The following is a 19,114-nucleotide window of genomic DNA, read 5'->3' as shown; positions in this document are numbered from 1 at the left end:
TCCTAGAAAACAGCATTTTATGATCTGGATTAGGTGCTGAACCCCAGTGCAAGGCACAGCCCATTTGGCTGCTCCCACCCCTCTCCAGATCAGAGGATGTGCGATTCATCAGGGATGCACTTCATTGTGTCCTCTCCATCACTCCATGAATCACAAGGCACTTATGAGTCTTGGTGGTGCTGGGTCATCTGTTCCCACCACAGCCCTGTCTGCTCCTGCTTCACAAAGGGCTCAGTCTCCCCAAGCATGAGCACATTTCCTCCTCTTCCTCACAGAACAAGCCACAGGGGCATCTCAATCAAGTCAAAAGGGTGATTTTGAAAGCAGTTTCTTACAGGAAGGTTTTTCAGACATTCATCTGAAAGCCAAGGCAATAGGTAACCACCACAAACATCCAACACGAGCTCATCTTGCAGTATGGATGATGAATAGAAGTAAACAGGGGAAGTTTAGATTGGATATAAGGAAGGGTGGTGAGGTACTGGAATGGGTTGCCCAGGGAGGTTGTGAATGCTCCATCCCTGGCAGTGTTCAAGGCCAGGTTGGATGAAGCCTTGGGTGCCATGGTTTAGTGTGAGGTGTCCCTGCCCATGGCAGGGGGTTGGAACTGGATGACCTTAAGGTCCTTTCCAACCCTAACTATTCTATGGTTCTAAAGGCCCACACAGAAAGGAATGTGGGGGTTTTATGATGATTTACTTTTTTCCTATGAAAAAAGAACACCATTTTCCCAATTCCCTGTGTTCACAAAGGAATCAAGTAATTAAAAATGAAGCAATTGAGAGCAGAAGGAGCATTTGCTATCTTGGTTAGTGCACAAGTGCAAGAAGTGCAATTTACTTCTTAAGAGTAATTTAGGCTTTAGGGATAAAATCAGAAGTACTGAAGAACACCATTAGGCACGTAGGACAACTGTCCTCAAAGATCCTTTCTATCCACTGCATGACTTCATCTATCAGCACTTGCTTTATTTTTCACCATAAAAACCCACTTGGGACCAGATTTCTTTGGCTGGTTCATGTGCCTGTCCAATACTGGCTCATGGACTCACCATTTTCAGTCTAAACCTGCTTGAAATTCCCAATGGAGACCCTGTATTTGCAGTCCCAGATATGCCTGACCCCCAACATGTCAGATCAGGCTGTATGAAGCAAAGACTACAATGAGCAGAGATCACCCAGCGCATCCCCATCAGCTGAGCATCCCCATCAGCATCCCCATCAGCATCCCCATCAGCATCCCCATCAGCATCCCCATCAGCTGAGCATCCCCAGCCTAGTGCTGCAGTCAGGCCCCACTCCCAACCAGCACCTTGGGCAAAGGGGACAGCTTTGGACCCACCAAAAACCTGCAGGATTTGGCACCTATGGCTTCAAGGGGCAGACAGAGGGATAACCTCAGCTGGTGGGAGGATGGAGCTGAGCTCTGGGGATGCTCTGAAGGCAATGCTATCATGCAGATGTCTGTGCTGATGGCTCTTGATCTCCCAGCCCCTTTCCTTCCAGTGCTGCAATAACTGCTTTCTGTTTGTCAGCTCTCTGTGTTTATGGTACAATATCAATCACTCTGATTTTCAACTGTCTTTCACCCTTTCTTCCCCTCTCAGGATTGAGCAAACAGCTCATACATCTATGCAAGCTGCCATAGGAGATAGAGCAGGGACAGATGAACCCACATAAAGCATTGATCAGATTTTATGTCCCATCACTGCTTGGAATACTTATTTATGGGGACTGGACCCCAGTTTTCAGACAAATTCACACCCCCACAGCATGGTGCAGAAAATGATCCAAGCAAAGCAGGTTTTAAATGTAAACCCAGATGATTTGTTTGGCTCCTACAGAACAAATTAAGCAGGAGAGTCAAAATTCACACACACATATCCTCAAATGAGCTTTCACATTCATTTTGTCAACTCTGATCAGTAACTCCACAATCCCCCCTCTCTGTTACTGCACTGAAACTATGTGGTTTAAATATATCATCAACCACATCGCAGATATAAATATGCTCCCAATTAAGAAGGTGGCTTAACAGGCTGTCTAATCAATGTGTGCATCGGCTCTTTGACAACTCCAGCTTTGACATTTCAGCTACTTGCTTCTGCTGGGATGGGAAGTGAACAGAAATAGTAAAAAGCATGGAAAAGGCCCCAAATGCAGACGTGTGAGAAATACATCTCACTCTCTGTCCACCAGTACTGGCCCTGCAGCAGCTCATAGGCTTCAGCTATGACTCATGTATATGACCACATGCAACTAAAGCTCAGGATAGGGGCAGAAAATAAAACCTCTTTTCTGACCAAGGCAATACATTAAAGGAAAACCCTTAAAGTTGAGATGCTTCAGAGAAATGAATGTGCCCAGGGTGCTGCAGAGGGGGAAGAGATGGGATGGTAACAGAGAGCAATTACCCCCCCAAGTAAAGTCAAGCCTCACTATGTCAATATTAAAGGCCACACTTGTGTCTTCTCCTTTAAGTACTTCCCATAGAGGTGAAATACTCTGAGTCCCAAAAAACCCTACACTACCATAAAGAAAATTAATGCTAAGGAGAGTCATATTCAATTCTCCTTTTCTCCAGCTTCAGGCAAACACTACAGATCATCTTTCCATGGTAGCAAGTGTCAAGCAGTTTATATACTGCCAGTTTGGCACCACCACATCATAAAGCAGTTAATGTTATGGATTTTGTCCAGAAAAAGGGCTACCACACACCACAGAGCATATATGAAAGCCAAGACTTTGAGATACCAGCATCACACACCGAACACTCTTGAAAGTATTACTAATAGTTGCAGATATCTGGATTTGCCCCCACTTTTCACTCCACAATGAGAACTTACATTGAATTCCTCCCGGAAGAGCTTCCCTTCATCTGCTGATCGCATCCGTATCTCCTCTTCAAGGTTTTCCACTGGGATAGGGAAATACTTCTTGGGGCCTGAGGGAGACCGACTGAGCAGCATGACCCGTTGCTGTTCTGTCAGTACAAGCAAAGTTCGTGTTAAAGGCATGTCCAGAGCAACAGATAGTAAGTTATTTCCAACCTAATTAATTAGAAGATGCCAAAATGAACTTCCCATATGAGACTTCGATCAGTGATAAAGCTTAGATGAAATAAGAACCCAAAACCACAGGCCAAGGAGTTGCTTTGAGAACATAATAAACAGAAGCAGAACCATATTGTTAAAATTAAGGATGTCTCTACAATGGATTAAAAATGTGACCGGGTTGTATTTAGAAAAGGAGAAGGCTCCTTCTGCTGATGAAGACTGTGCCAACCCCAAGCTGCTCTGCTGTCTGCAGGGACAACTTTTAGCATCTACTACAAAAGGGATGCTACTAGATTATTTCACTTGTGAAGGGGAAATAATAATAGTAGTACTAGTAATAATAGTGTTAATAATAATAATGATGATAACATCATCTTCAACTTGGCAGCAAACAGTAACTCTGCCCCAGGATGAGCTGCTGCTCTCAGTTGCCCCAGCACAGTTTGGTATGGGGGCTGCTGTGGATGCTTCTTGCCACCAAGACCCTCACATGGGGACATAAAGCCCTAGGACACCTTCTCCTTCTGCTTTCACAGCCCTCAGGAGTGCAATTGGCCACCTAGAAATTGCAGTGAGCATCCCCATAGGTGGCTGGAAGAAGTGGAGGGGTTAAGCCCACTGTATGGTGAAGTTTTATCTACAACTGAAGGCAAAGAGAAAGGCAGACCACTTCCTACACGCTGACAATGACAAGGTGGCTTCCAGCAGCCATGCTTGCAGACTACAACTTGGTGGTACCTCTACTAACCACTCATCACCAAAGGGCATTATCTGGTGCCAGGACACCGCAGGGATGTCCAAACCAAACTCGCCAGGGTTCCTGAGCACAACCACTGACCCAACAGGAAGGCAATGGGTATATTTAGAGGTTTGATCTATGACTGCCACCATGTTAACCCATTCTTCAGTTCACATGCAGCAATGTGAAACCGGCACAAAGCACAGAGGGAACTCTTTTCTATCATGAACTAAGCTTTTCTCTTTGTCATGGCTAAAATCACTTGTAAGCAAGAACCAAACAGCCCCTCCACGTTGGCCAGGTTTGAACTGAGGCTGGGTTTGAACCCACCCAAAGGCTCCCTGCTCACAGAACCAAATCCAGCACATTAAAAAAGCCATTGGAAAACATTTTCAACTCCTGAGAGTGTCTTGTAGTGCTGCTGGCTTCAGATGCTGCCCTGTCTTGCCCTTTCCCTTCTTTCTCTTTACATTCAGGAACCAGCAAGTAATTTCACAAGGAGCTAAGGATCCTTTTTCCCCCATTTGAAGAAGAAATACTGCCCTTTTCTTCTCTAAATAAAAAGATCACAATGCCAGAAACCTGGATCTCAGCTGGCATCCTAATAAAACATACAGAAAGGGCAGGAAACACATTTACAAAGAAATACATACTTAAAGTGAAAATTCTTTGAAGCCAACAACTGAAAGTTAAGATTATATATGGATAGCCTTAAATATACTTCAAATACTCTAATTTTTTACTGTCTTCTCTTTAATAACAACCATTATATTATTAATACAAAGCAAACATAACTGAATAACTGAATTCCTCATTACTCATAGAATCCCAGACTGGTTTTTGTTGGAAGCTCATTCAATTCCAGCCCCTTGCCATGGGCAAGGACACCTTCCACTAGAGCAGGTTCACTCAAACTGGCAAACAAGCTCATTCACAAGCCAAATTCCCAATGAGAAGGAAAGCAAATCTCTCTGTACCTTGTTCTTCTAAGATCCCATTTGGCATCTTTTTGTCCCCGGAGTTGACAACAGCTTTCCTGTGTCTTCTGAACCTGAAATACACACAGCCATTAATGTGAGTAACTCTGTTGAGAAGGCAACAAGCGTTTTCCTAAACCACCATTCACTGACCATGTAATTCTGGAGAAGCTCTTTCTGTTCATCTTCACAGCGACAGCCTCCCTTGTGCTGTGATGGAGGCTCCTGCCTCACCATAAGCACGCCTTTCATTTCCTTGTTAGATCATATCGAAACAAGGCTGAGCTACTTCTGCAAGCGGAGCTCCACACACACCTACCTGAAAAAGTACCCAGCCAACAGGATGAAGATGATGAAGACCAGGAGCAGGATCAGCATTGAAGTGAGCAGGTCCTTGTGTAAATGGTTCTCCTCTGTAGAGTCTGTGGATCGAACATAGGGAACATTACAGACACGGATTGCCTGAGCTGGCACAGGAACAGTGCCAAAATACTGTGGCCCTGTGCAATGAGCTGTTTGTACTTCCTAAAAGCATCGTTATGTGTTTAATATAGGCAAAGCTGAAACTGAAGGCTTGATTCCTTCATTGTTCTCTTTTTCCCCCTTCAAAAGCACAACCAAACCACCTGCTGCTGACAAGATCAAGGATGGTTTGGAATGACTGGTTAAGCAAAGATTTTACTTGGAATTAGAGTAAGTTTAATGGGTTCAAGATATTAAGCTATACTTGAAGCCCATTCAAAACATTTCTATGCACATCAGATGTTTCTCAGCCAGACGGACATAACCAAGAATGTCACCCTCTGTAGAGATTATATTGAATCCAGAGATAGAACATGTGTTTTAAACACATCTCATGTATCAGGCCAGAACACTGCTGCTGGTGTACTAGTCTCTAAAGCACATGCTGAGCATGGTAGAAGGGGAAGAAAGGAGGGGACAGTGCAAACAAATGTAACATAATAGAATATAACATTATATTACATATTATATAATATACTTTATATAATTGTATATAATATATTATTGCATATTATATTACATTATATTAAAAATTAAGAACTAGCAGGAATTATGATACTTTTAACAAATACTTAGAATGAAGATTAAAAAAAGTAAATCTTTGTTACATCGAGTATACATCACAAGTCCCATCTTTCCGTTAATAGTGGGTTTATGTATATGACCCTTCACATCTCAGTTTCATTATGCTTCTATAACTTTTTCATTCTACTGAACAATTCACTATAGAACACATTAAAACCATTAAAACCCCAACATGTTTTATTTAAGAAAGCAAAACCTTAGCCTCCAGCAAGTAAAACACAGCCATGCTCCCTGTTTTACATACTCATGGAATGGTTTGTGTTGGAAGGGACCTTAAAGCTCATCCAGTTCCAACCCCCTGACACAGGCAGCAAAGGCTTTTTGACTCACAAAATCAAACAGATTGGAAAAGACCTTTCAGATCAACACCAACCATTACCCCAGGAATGAAGATCTTGAAGAGATCTTGCCAAAAGCCTCTACAGGCACAAGATTACAAGTAAATATATAGGAGTACCTAAGACCTGCAGTATTATAGAAAAGAGCTCATATAGATATGAGGGTTTGGTTGCATCTTGTGAGCAGCTGGAAACCCTCTGGATGCTCAAACAAGATATCTGGGCACAGAAAAACTTCCTTTACAGAGCATAGCTGTACTAGGGGCATACAAGGAAAGAAGGTATCTCAAGTCAACATAATAGTACAAAGACAGGGAAGGCAATAAAATGCATGAAACCTGACATTTAAGTGGGATATAAAGATGAAAGTGACAGGCATGACAAAACTGTAATCAGAAACCATCACTTGAGAGGGTTGCAGAAAAGCACTGTCAGTGTGTGGATGAACATGCATCACCAGGAACAGCTTCACAGCGTCTGGGTGGTGTTTAGCAGTAACATACCCTCTATAGAAACCAAAGGCTGGCAAACAAACAAACTAACTCGATATTTTTGCCTCTCATAAGCAAAAAGGAGCCACTTTAGCCCATTTTAAGTTTAGGTATTTCCAACTCGGTATCTTGTTGGGGTTTTGTGTTAGAACCATCACTGGCTCTGTGTCAAGACCCATGACACAAGGGGGAAAAACAACAACTTTGAGTCATGAGGGAACTAAAATTTCCCTCTGCTTATTACACAAGACAAAAATCACCCATCTCCTCCTTTCAGAATGGGTGTACTCCACATCACACTTTGGAGATGTCTCTGGAAAACTGATTCCCAAACACACAGAACCTCAATCCAACCCAGAAGTTGTTCAACCTGCTGCCTCCATTTCCATAGTGAAGCACAGAGCACCCCTGCAATGACTAATGCATCAAGATCTCACCTCTCCTCCTACCATTTCACAAGGAAATTAGGTCAAAACCCACAAACGGCCCCATCTTCCTCATACACAGGCACATCTGTTTTCAAAGCCTTGCAGTGGCACACCAATGGCTTCACCTCTGCAGAGCCTGGGTGGAAGGCACAGGGTGGTTTTCAACAGCTTCATTTATTAACTCTATTTCCTTCTACAGCTGCATTGGCAGTTTTATATATGTAGCCCCCTAAAATGTAAGAGAAGGTTTCAATGGGGCTTAGGCCATTGCACACTGAGGGGCTGTAAGATCCTTGGCCAACACAACTACATATAACATGGGACTTTTGAGGGGAAACTGAAAGGCAGACCTGGAACACTGGTTTAATCAGTGCTGCTTCAAAAACTGACAACTGGAACATAGGAGTAAATAGAACCATAGAATAGTTAGATGCACACAGAAGAGGCAGACGTCCTCTAAAGCACATCTCCACTGCAGCTACTACCAGTGCTTCAGCACAGAGCGTGCTGTGGTCCAAACCCACACCAAAATGATCATCTAAGGGTATTTTTCAGCATTACAATGAAACAGTGACTTCTGCCTTGACAAGAGAGGGGGATTATCACCAGGAGGATGGTGTAAACCCCTTGTGCTTCCCCTGCCACCCACTGAGGCTGACTCATGGGTTCTTCCTGGCTTCATTCCCTGTGCTGCTGGCCCAGCCACTGAACGGCTCGCTCTGGAAACATCATTTCCCTCAGGGCTGTGATGTTCCCACTTTCCGAATGTGTCAAAAACAAAAGCACCCACAGGAAAATAGGGAACTAACAGCAGTATATGCACATCAAGTAACTGCCCCATCACCCTGCCTCCTCATGCTCTCCCAAACTGGGATTTTCTTCATCCCTGGATCACTTCCTTTGCAAGCAGGAACTGAATGGTAAATTGCCCTTGAATATAAGTGTGTTTAAAGCACTTTTTCCCCCTCCCTCCACAAAAGTAAATGAAGGAGGCAAGGTGAGTGGTTTGCCCTAGACAGCAAGGCAGGTACCTGGAATCATTGCACTGACTGACAAAGAACAGACAAGATATAGTATATCTGAGCACAGGAGAAATCCCACAACAGGCTTGGAGCAACCTGGTCTAATGGAAGGTGTCCCAGCCCATGGCAGGGGGTTGGAACTCGAAGAGCTTAAGGTCCTTTCCAACCCTAACCTGTGATTCTATGATTATAACTAAGCCTCTTGCACATCAGTGTGTGACTCCTATACACTGAAACCCCACAGGGTAACTCAACCAAAGCAGAACTCTCCTCCTCTCTGTTTTCATCAAACCACCCTGCCTCTTTGAGGACCGGCTGCAATTGTGCTGTAGTCACTGGGCACAAGTCCCCCCATGCCAATGGAGACATCACCAAGTCCAGACTATGCCATCTCATTCTGTCTTTGGAAGAGAAAACCCCAACCCTGCAAAGAATCGCTGTGACATGACTGCAGAGAGGAAGCAGGTATCAGAAGATATCAGCAGATACAGCTGATAACCAGGAGATGGGGTTGGTAACGATGAAAAACAAACCCAAGTTACAAAACTAAGTAAATATAGGAAGGGCAAAAGAAAAAGACAGCGAAGAAGAGCCAGTGGTGCCTCAATTTCTACATGAAAGAAGCACCACGAATCCAGCATGGAAATCTCCATCTCTGGGTCCTGTTGTGGCTATTGTATAGCAAAACTCTATTATTTCTATGCACTGCTTGAGTTGGCTTCAAAGACATCCACTAACCTCTTCAAACTTTATCAGAAATAAGGGCCCCAAAAGCAACACCTTTTGCTGCCTTTCAACCTCCCACCATCCGATGGATTCACCACCTCTGTGTGTTAATACATTGGTAGTGGAAAGAAACTGTAAAGTTGGGCATGAAGCCCATGAAATATTCATGGAGTAAATAGTAAAAGGAATTGAACCATTTGGAAAGGACTGAAAAGCTTTAGTACTGCAGATCCCATTCCACATTTAAACCACACAAGAAGTGAAAATACAAGAAGCAAAAAGAATCCTGACTATGATTCACACTGGATAACTGATAAATATTAGCAACCAGGAATTATTTGAATGCTATGGGCAGCATCACGTATAAATGGTCTATCGTATATATTTTATAGCATAAAGTATTACCTGCTTGAAATACACACTTATTCAAATCCAAATACATAAAACCTGGCTTATATTTATTTAATACAGTTGAACACTGAGTAAATGGCAGTGCAACAAACCCCAGAATACTCTGATTTTGTGAAAGGGAAATTTCATGGTAGCAATTTCATGGTACTCTTGTGGGGAGCAAACTGGAGCTGCAAAACTGAGCCATACAGACCGGCTACCCATGTTTAAAACAGGAATAAACCCAACATGTTCACTCAACAAAGGCTTTAATAATCAAGTCAGTTAAACTAATGACATGCAATACAATATAGTTCTTCCTTTCAGAATCAAAAGCATCTTATCTTTTTGGATCATTCCCCAACTTAGCACGCAAAGGGAAAGCTAGATTATATCCTTTAGTATCCCACAGTTCTTTCCATATTCATTTAAACGAAGTTTTCCTGATACATCACAAATCTTTATTTTTGTATTAAAAACCATTGTATTAGCTATCAATATATTAGATCAAGTGGTTATCAAATGAATTAGGTGATCCTATTACCTTGGAACTGCCTATACACCAGTATATTTTCAGCGTGCACGTACTTATCTATCAGCCAAAACTCATCTTTGCTTCTCACTGCAAAGTAATGAAGGCTTTGATATTTAGGAAAAAACCAGTTTAGTCATACTCATCATTTCTAAATCAAACCACAGAAATGGAATTTTAATTAAAATACAGATAAGATGACTTTTATCCCTATTATCATACTTAAATCCAGCACCATTTTGAATTCAGCTTTGAAGGTGAACTCCATCTATGGAGAAACTCCCTTTTTACTGATTTTGGGAAGTGATACCCCCAACAAGTTACTTCCCTTTCCCAGTTCCCTTATTCTTACGTGTTCAGACCAATCTCATTAACTTGTTCTGTTGCTCCTCCAGGAGCCTGCCAAGAAGCAGGGCACCGACAACTACTTGATGACATTTCAGAGCCATTTAATAGCAACTTCATCCTCAGCTGAATATTCATGTATATTAGCAATGTACTTCTTTTGATAGCCCTAAGCAAAACAACACAAAGATTGCAGCTGCTGCTGATGGCAGAGCCCTTGCTCCCTGTTAAGAGTCCACTTCCCCTGCAGAGGTCTGTTACCAGGCAGAGCAGCCCTCAGCTGCACCTCCACTGTTCTCCAACCTCAGATTTTGGTGAAACCATAGAATCCTGTAATGGTTTGTGCTGGAAGGGACCTTAAATCCAGTTCCAACCCCTGCCATGGGCAGGGACACCTTCAACTAGAGCAGGTTGCTCCAAGCCCCATCCAACCTGGCCTTGAACACTCACATGGCTCTCCTTCCATAGGGGTCTGAAGTTCACAGTAAGACTCAAACCAAACCAACCAACCCACCCAGAAAACCACCCTGCTATAAAGCCTGGGTGTCAACAGCCACCACCTGATAATTCATCATGACACTGTTTATATGGAACATCATCAGCGTTATTTCCCTTCAATCAAACCCAGGAATCAGCCATCCCTTTGGAATTTCCCCTCTGACGTAAGCATGGCATCACACACTGCTACCACCTAAACAGTACAGGGATACTGAAGGTAGCTAGCTAGGATTATGAAGGATAAGGACTATATGCAAGTAAAATACATCACAGAACATAATAGTAGAATCAATATCTTAAACAAATACATAATGAAGCCTTATTTGATTTGAACAAACCCCTCTCCAGGACTGCAATATGTTAGGATATAGTTGTAGGAGGGCTTGAAGAGAGAGGAAGAAATTCCAAACAACAGAATTGAGGATGAATAAAAGATGCTGTGGTAGACCAATGAGAAGAGGACTGCTCTCAGGTCTTTGAAAAAGGCTTTTCCATTTTTCACTTGACCTAATCTTAGGCACTATTACCCATCTCCTCAAGTCTTGCCTTAGCTGGTATCATTAGAAAACATACAACATGCTTAAAGAGTGTAGTTCCTCATGATATATTCATCCTGTTCTGCAACTGATAACTTCTTTATTTCATATTATTTATATCTAGGTCCCATACATCACGTTGACATCCACAGTGACAGCTCCTGGGCCATGCAGACCTTGCAGCCCAGGCAGAGGGGACATCCTGTGCTGCTCTACCTCTCCCAGAGCTATTCTTGGCATTTCCCATAGATGGGAAAGGGAAAGTAAAGCACACAGCACCAATCATATGGAGTTCAAACACAGAGGTCACTTGGCAAGAACACAAGCACATCACTGGGGTCAAAGTCCTGGAAAACCATACAGGCTCTGTCACTGGGGGGACCTCACCACAAGTTCCTTCCCATATCCACTCCCATCCCGGCAAATCAAGAGACATCCTTACTTGTTGTTGTTGTTGGTTTTGGCAACTCGGTTCCATTGGGTGGTAAAGCTTGTGCAAACAGAAAGCTAACACAGAGCAGCAGGAGCGAGCAGGAATGTTCCATCCTGGACCTAGGAGAAAGCGAAAGGAAAAGAGGAATGTTCAGGTCAAATTGCTATTATGCTTTTTCCTCACATCACAACAGAGCTAAAGGAAAAAGCAGTGTTTACTTTAGACAAGGAAAGGGTTAAAACCTGATTTACGCTCTCCCATTGCCTTACCCTTTAACTTTCAGTTTTGATGTGGAAGGAAAAGGAAAATACCAGTTGCGTGCGCTAAGAATTCATTAAGGACGTTTTAAACCCAGGAACAGGAAGGCAACGCTCAGTTCAAAAACAACAACAGAAACCGAGCCAAAAAAGCTACTCCACATCTATTAAACACATGAGGACACTGAGGGAGGGAGCCTGGAAGCTGCTTCCATAGATAAGGAGAAAAATCCTAGAGTATCAGCAGCCAGAATACAGAGAATAAACGTAAACCTTGGGAATAAATGCAAATATAATGTATTCTTGGTAGTTCCTGCTGTAAGTAATGGATCATACCTTGTGCAAAGAGCAGAAATGTGACTGCAGGGAGGGGGAAAGAGCCCAAAATCCCAGACCCTGCCTTAAGTGTCTAATGGGCATGGATCTGCATGACCAATACTACTACAGCGTGTAACTTAGACCAGCAATGGTGCCTGGAGACTGAAATAAAGGGGAAAAGCCTTTACCACTGAGTAGATCAGCAACAACCACGAAGTTTAAAGCTCCTTTAGCTTTAAAGCTAAAGCCTTTAGCACGTTTCAGAGTTTCCTTATCCTTGACCTTCTACAGACAGATGACGGATGCTCCACAGATACACTCCTTAGGAGAACATATATGCCACAACTATGAGTCTGAGAGCTATAAAACATTGCACCAAAGCCTTCCAAACACAAAGAATTGCAGGTTTTGTGTGACTGGAGGATAATTTATGTTATTTATATAGAAATAATGTAGAGAAGCTTAGAGACAAAGTGTGATGAGAATGTGCTGCTGCTTTGAAGACTATAAAGAAATTCAGGGCAATTAATAGCTGCAGATCAATATGTTGGTCTAGAAATACTCTTGTGCCTCTAAATAGAGGCTTTTGTGGAAAAAAATACATGTTGTTATTAATGGCACTGTACATTTCTCCAGTCCCTAATAAACATATTAATGACAAGAGGCTGCCAATTGCTCTTCTTGCTCGATTTAAAGATACTTTCTTTGGCATAACACGTAAACATCACATTCTGTATCTCGCAAATGGCAGAACTCATCCAGATGGTGGCTCTACATCCATTGCTAAAATTATAACCACCGTAATGCTGCACCACAAAGCTCCTCCATGCTTCAGTTTAATATGTTTAATGTTATGATTTCCACAGGCTATTAAATAGTGCTGCCTAACTACAGACACACCAAAGAAAACCAGGAACTTGGCAGTCATTAGAATAACAATTAGAACCATAAGGAAATCATTTCTTTCAGTGTAACATGGGATAATTAATTAGGAAGCTGTTCCCTGTGAGGGTGCTGAGGCGCTGGCACAGGGTGCCCAGAGAAGCTGTGGCTGCCCCATCCCTGGCAGTGTTCAAGGCCAGGTTGGACACAGGGGCTTGGAGCAGCTGCTCCAGTGGAAGGGGTCCCTGCCCGTGGCAAGCATTGGAACTGGGTGAGCTTTAAGGTCCCTTCCAACACAAACCATGATGGGATTCTGGGATAATCCCACAGAAATAACCCCTGGATAACAAATGCATAAAAAACACTTCAAACAATGTTTTTCACATCATCTTTTCACCACTAGCACGTTTGTTACTCAGAAGCGAGCCATGTAAAACCACTGTAAGCTTTACCATATATATACATTTATATATACATGTGTATTTAGGTACTTTGAACACAGGATCACAATGATATAATTCTTTGAGCTGAAACACCACCCTACTATAGACACAGCAGCATTTTCCATCCTCAAGAAACGACAATTCCACGATAGTCTCTTAGAAAACAACAATATAAAAGGTAAAACATAATAACAACAACTCTCCAGAGAGAACAGGCAGGTAGAAAAGCACTGCAGAACAAGGAAGGACAACTGTGCACTACTAAAGATGCCTCTTGGAGATAAAATCAGAAAGGAAAAGATACAGGTAGAGACAGACACTGTCATTATTACCCGGCTTTGCTGGAAGGCAACTGCTGCCCTGCCTGGGAAAAGATACAGGAACTGCTTTCATAACCGTAGGGGGATACAATGCACTTTTATCTACTCATATCCTACTACCTCCAGCCTTTATTTCCTGGATATGTGTGGGTAAATGGCTCAGGCACTTAAGCTTTAACTTTATGGACAACTAAAGCCCATGTAGGGGAGGATTCTTGGCTATTTCTGGTTCTCTGAAGCCTTAAAAAGGTGCCAGATTCCTGTGACCAGCACAGCTTTAGAAGTCTGCATTGCTATGGACAAATGCTTCTGTGTCCAACAGAGGACTCGATACCAAGGCCGAATCCAAAATAATCAATGTAAAATTGCACAGTTCACTCAAATCCTGCCAAGGATTCACTTGAAATCTGATTGCAAACCAGGAAGATCAGCTCAGGAATCAGGGGAGGCTGTGAAGATGCGCACAGCTCTTCCCATCATCAGGATCGCTGCCACCGCTTCTCGCATGGAGATGCCACAGGGAATGGTCCAGCTTCCTAAAACAGCTTTGTTTTCAGGGATTACTGGATTACTACACATGCTTAATGCCTATTTTGGCTGCAGAACTGGATCCTCACCTGATGTGACAGCTCAAGAGGAAAACCTGGGATTTAAGGAAATACACTACTAAACCCTTTTCCATGCTGTGCTGGCACTGCTACAGCTGCGTGATGCTGTCCTGTGGAGCCTAAAGCACAAGCTGCTTCAGAGCTGGTTCAATAAATACCCATTCCCTGCATCCTCCTAAATAATAAATACAAACCAACAAAACATCCCATCTAATACAGAGGATGGTGGAGGGACTGTCGGGGTTTGGGGTTTTTCTCCCCTATGTGTTGGCACGATGCAGCTCAGGCATGCCCCAGAGTTTTCGTGTCTACCAAAAACCCCAAAAACGATAAAATATACAAAATTAAACTAAAAAAAGGGAAGGGGCAAAAGCCACCCCCTCTTCTTGCTCTGTTTTTTCTCCTTTTGCTCTTCCTGATTTCCACCCATAACCCCCCCAAACACAGTTGGTCCCGCTGGAGTCTCAAGCCCAAGTGCCTGTGTTCCCTCTGGATGTTCCCTACCCGGAGCAGAGAACCCAGCACAGCAGCATCCCCCCTGAATGGGGACCCTGGGCACTGGGAACATCGCTCTGGTTAGGCCAGCATCTCACTTGCTCTTTGGTGAAGCTCTGGCATTCCCACCCCAACCCTGCTAACCCATGGCACCACACCAGGCAACACTGAGTTAAACTGGAATAGCTCTTGCATGACTTTGGTATTGGTTAGGACTCGACTACACTGTTATGTCATTGCATGAGATAGGTAAGACAGTGTTACTGCAGCTTTTCCAATTAAATAATTCACCTGAGCTATGTCTTTACAAAATAACTGGGAAAAGAAACACTCCTTTCCATTCTGAAGGAACAGGGGAAAAGTGGGAACTTGCATGAAGATGAACTCAAGATACATCACTTTAAGACAACCTGAATAAACAGCAGAGGGTAGCACTGAGCCCCAGCACAGCCCTCTGATGCTAAGGGCTCACCACCACCATCCATGTCTCAGGTGGTGGGCATCAAAGCCTGTGGGACAGCAGGACCCTGAGCTGCTCCTGTGGGCAGCTCAGCAGGCCAGCACATCCCACCACTCCATGGGAAACCACTTGGAAAGAGCTTTTCCATATTCCTCTTGTTTTCGTTAACCACTCAGTCACAGAATCCTGCAATGGTTTGGGTTGGAAGGGACCTTAAAGCTCCTCCAGCTCCAACCCCTGCCACAGGCAGGGACCCCTTCCACTGGAGCAGCTGCTCCAAGTCCCTGTGTCCAACCTGGCCTTGAACACTGCCAGGGATGGGGCAATAATGATTTGCTCCATGGAATTACACACCAAGCCCAGATCAAGTGCCCAGAGGTTTGCTAAAAGTCCCATGTCTTGACCTGCTTTAAAATTTAGCAGATTTAGAAGAAATGAATATATCCAGTATTTTCCCCTAGTCATTTCCTGAATCCCTGTAATCCTGACTTAGCATGTCCTAAAATCCAGAGGTAAAAAAGGAATGGAGATATTTGTTGGGAGGTTTGAGTACGTATCCCTACAGCCCAGCAAACAGCAAGGAACTCCAGCAGGAACTTCTCTGCTTGGGAAACATTCCTTGGAATTCATCTGTGCCTTCCTCAGAGGCACATTAGAAGACACCCAGTGATAAAAAGTTGCATTTCAGCATCAAAATGTAGTTTTAATGGGACCATCTGCACCACACTCATTGTTGGGGTTTTCTTGTCCATATAAAGCCAAGCTTGTTTCTGATCTCTTTAGGAAGAGCAAGAGAACTTAAGGGATAAGCATCTAATCCTGAAGTCATGGCTAATATTCAACTGCTCACAAAATAGAACCTGACAGCTCCTTGTATATCCTACACAAACACCTGCAATAAAGAGCATTTAAAGGAGATGGAAATTAGATTAAACAATACAAATTAGAATAATCACTTACACATGAGAGATGAAGTGAGGCAAAGCATCAATTAACTGAATCAAATGAACTTCCATTCACAGTAATCAAGCTTGATAGACTGCCTACGTGTGGAGTCGTTCTGTCTCTAATCGAGGTGGACAAATGATGACATTTGCTTTCATTCCCATGGAGGAAGTGCACACACGCAGCACAGAGCATGTATGTGGTGAACAGTTGCAGCAGATGGCTGAGCAATGACCACTTCTGATGTGCCAGAGGTCAGCTTTCCATGTGAGCATACCAGTAGTCTTCATGGAACCCACATTCTTGGGCTGTTTAACATCATTGTTGGTGACATGGGCAGTGGGATAGAGCACCCTCAGCAAGTTTCCAATGACACTGAGCTGTGTGGTGCGGTCAACACGCTGCAGGGAAGGGATGGGATCCAGAGGGAAGGGATGGGATCCAGAGGGACACACTGGAGAGGTGGGACCGTGTGAACCTCATACAGTTTGACAAGGCCAATGGCAAGGTCCTGACCCTAGGCTGGGGCAACCCCAGCACAAACACAGGCTGGGGGATACTGGATGGAGCAGCCTAAGGAGACCTTAAAGCAGCTCCAGTGCCTAAAGGGGCTGCAGGAAACCTGGAGAGGGGCTTGGGACAAGGGCCTGTAGGGACAGGCCAAGGGGAATAGCTTGAACCTGCCAGAACAGGGGAGGCTGAGCTGAGCTCTTAGGCAGAAGCTGTTCCCTGTGAGGGTGCTGAGGCGCTGGCACAGGGTGCCCAGAGAAGCTGTGGCTGCCCCATCCCTGGCAGTGCTCAAGGCCAGGTTGGACACAGGGGCTTGGAGCAGCTGCTCCAGTGGAAGGGGTCCCTGCCTGTGGCAGGAGTTGGAGCTGGATGGGGTTTAAGGTCCCCTTAACCCAAACCAGGCTGTGATACTATAGAGAAAACGTTACCTGTTCAAAAAGGTGATGTTCAGAGACACACACAGACAAAAATCACCATTTTTGTAACATGGATTTCTCAATCCCACTGACCCTGTTTACCTGTCCCTATCTGTCTTCCTCAGTCTCATGAGCAAGCCTCAGAACCCAGTCTAGCATGGCTAAAGACTAGCTCAAATCCATTTCAATTAGCAACGCTGGGATCTCCAGTGAATATAAATCACTGGTTGTCACTGGCAGATTAAGCACAGCATCAGCAGGTCGGCTCTGGGAAGGATTAAATGACAGTGTTGACAGTGGGGTTGATGTGTCACCATTACAAAGTGACATTTGCTGCATTAAAACTAGTGAGGAATATTTCAATCTCATCCCATAAATGCACCCAAGACTATTGCTCCCCAGGCGGAGATTCAAAGCAGTTACAAAGATATGCTCTATGGTAAATGGTGTTAAAGAGAGGATTGCTTTAGTTGGTTTTAAACCAGGAATAGCATAAACTGTGGCTGCAGCCTTAATTTTGGAAAACTGTACTTTTCCTGCTTATGTATTACATATATGGCTTATCTGCAGCCCCATGCAAATAACGGGGAACAAAGGGAGGAATTCCTTTTCCATGTTGTGCTGAGCTGCTGTCAATGAAGCAATGCAAAAGGCTGTGAAGATTTGGGGACATCCCATCTGAAACCACACAGGTCAAAGTTGGAACTGGCACTTTTCATACCCCAAACATTCAAAATTGGGAAAAAAGCACCAAAACCAGAGAAGGAACAGCAACTTCAGGGAGAGATGGGCATGGAAACTGCTTTCAGATTCAAAACTGTATTTGCACGCTGCAATAAAACAGTCAGGATGATGAGCAGATTCTGGCTCTCCCTGATGGACATTCACTCTCAAACACTCTTAAAAGCACTCTTTTGCTGGGTTTTGCAGTTGTGAGCAGCTTTTGATGTAAAAACAGTCTCACAGACGCATTTCTGATGTAGTCATAATCCACCACCCCTGACTAGCACTGAGACGGGTATTGATTTAACCTGAGTGAGGGCAAGCCAGTCCACACTAACCAGGATCAGTGAAATATGTTTAATCAGGAAGAAGCCAGGAAGTGAATTATAATTAACCAAACACCCCCCCCAGCTGCTGGTGCAATGACCAACACCATTGGTAGAGGCAGCACTGTCTTCAGATGTGATGAGTACCATTATGGGTGCCTGTCAAGCCCACACTGCTATAACCAGAAGCTAGACTTCCAAAGTCAAGAATCACAGAGTAGTTAGGGTTGGAAAGCACCTTAAGATCATCCAGTTCCAACCCCCCTGCCATGGGCAGGGACACCTCACACTAAACCATGGCACCCAAGGCTCTGTCCAACCTGGCATGAAGGACTCTATTTCACAACTTTCCTACCCAATGTAAAGTGTTCAAATATTCCAGGAAAATTAGACAGAATTCCTGAAGTTCCTTCCATGATCACTCCTCCAGACATAAATATTGACTTTAATTAAAATAAATCCCCTAATAATATGTTTTTAAAGATTCATACCTGTTATGGCATGAACGGAGGCTTTAATCATTAGGGAAGGTGTTGAAATAACTCCTACCTAAAGCTAAGGGTAAAGCCCCATGATTTCAGTGTCATTATTGAAGTAAGTCATGTTTTATTCAGGTGCTTACACAACTTTGAGAGGATTGATTCTAAATATAACCAATACAGCTGTAAAGTGCTTAATAATTCGGTGGGGCAAAAAAGGACCTTGTGCACCCACCAAGGCCATTCCCTACCCATGGGCTTAATCAACTCTACCTATTCCCTGATATGTTAGTCTGAAGTGGGCACCCAAATCCT

The 19,114-nt window shown here is 43.7% G+C and overlaps 1 protein-coding gene across 1 annotated transcript in view; it reads right to left on the bottom strand.

Moving 5' to 3' along the window:
• The window catches only part of PTPRE (protein tyrosine phosphatase receptor type E), a 93,007-nt gene that overhangs the window by 19,533 nt on the left and 54,360 nt on the right, over positions 1–19,114 (bottom strand). The window contains exons 3-6 of the mRNA XM_034062569.1: positions 11,627–11,736; positions 5,091–5,193; positions 4,772–4,845; positions 2,846–2,982 (exon numbers count right to left, since the gene is read on the bottom strand). Of these exons, the coding sequence (XP_033918460.1) occupies positions 2,846–2,982; positions 4,772–4,845; positions 5,091–5,193; positions 11,627–11,729 (417 nt within the window). The 5' untranslated portion in view covers positions 11,730–11,736. The remainder of the gene's footprint in view (positions 1–2,845; positions 2,983–4,771; positions 4,846–5,090; positions 5,194–11,626; positions 11,737–19,114) is intronic.

The sequence above is a fragment of the Melopsittacus undulatus genome, chromosome 4 (assembly GCF_012275295.1).
Source record: "Melopsittacus undulatus isolate bMelUnd1 chromosome 4, bMelUnd1.mat.Z, whole genome shotgun sequence".
Classification (NCBI taxonomy): Eukaryota; Metazoa; Chordata; class Aves; order Psittaciformes; family Psittaculidae; genus Melopsittacus; species Melopsittacus undulatus.
The sequence above is the reverse complement of the archived record's forward strand: the minus strand, read 5'-3'. Positions and strand labels throughout refer to the sequence as shown.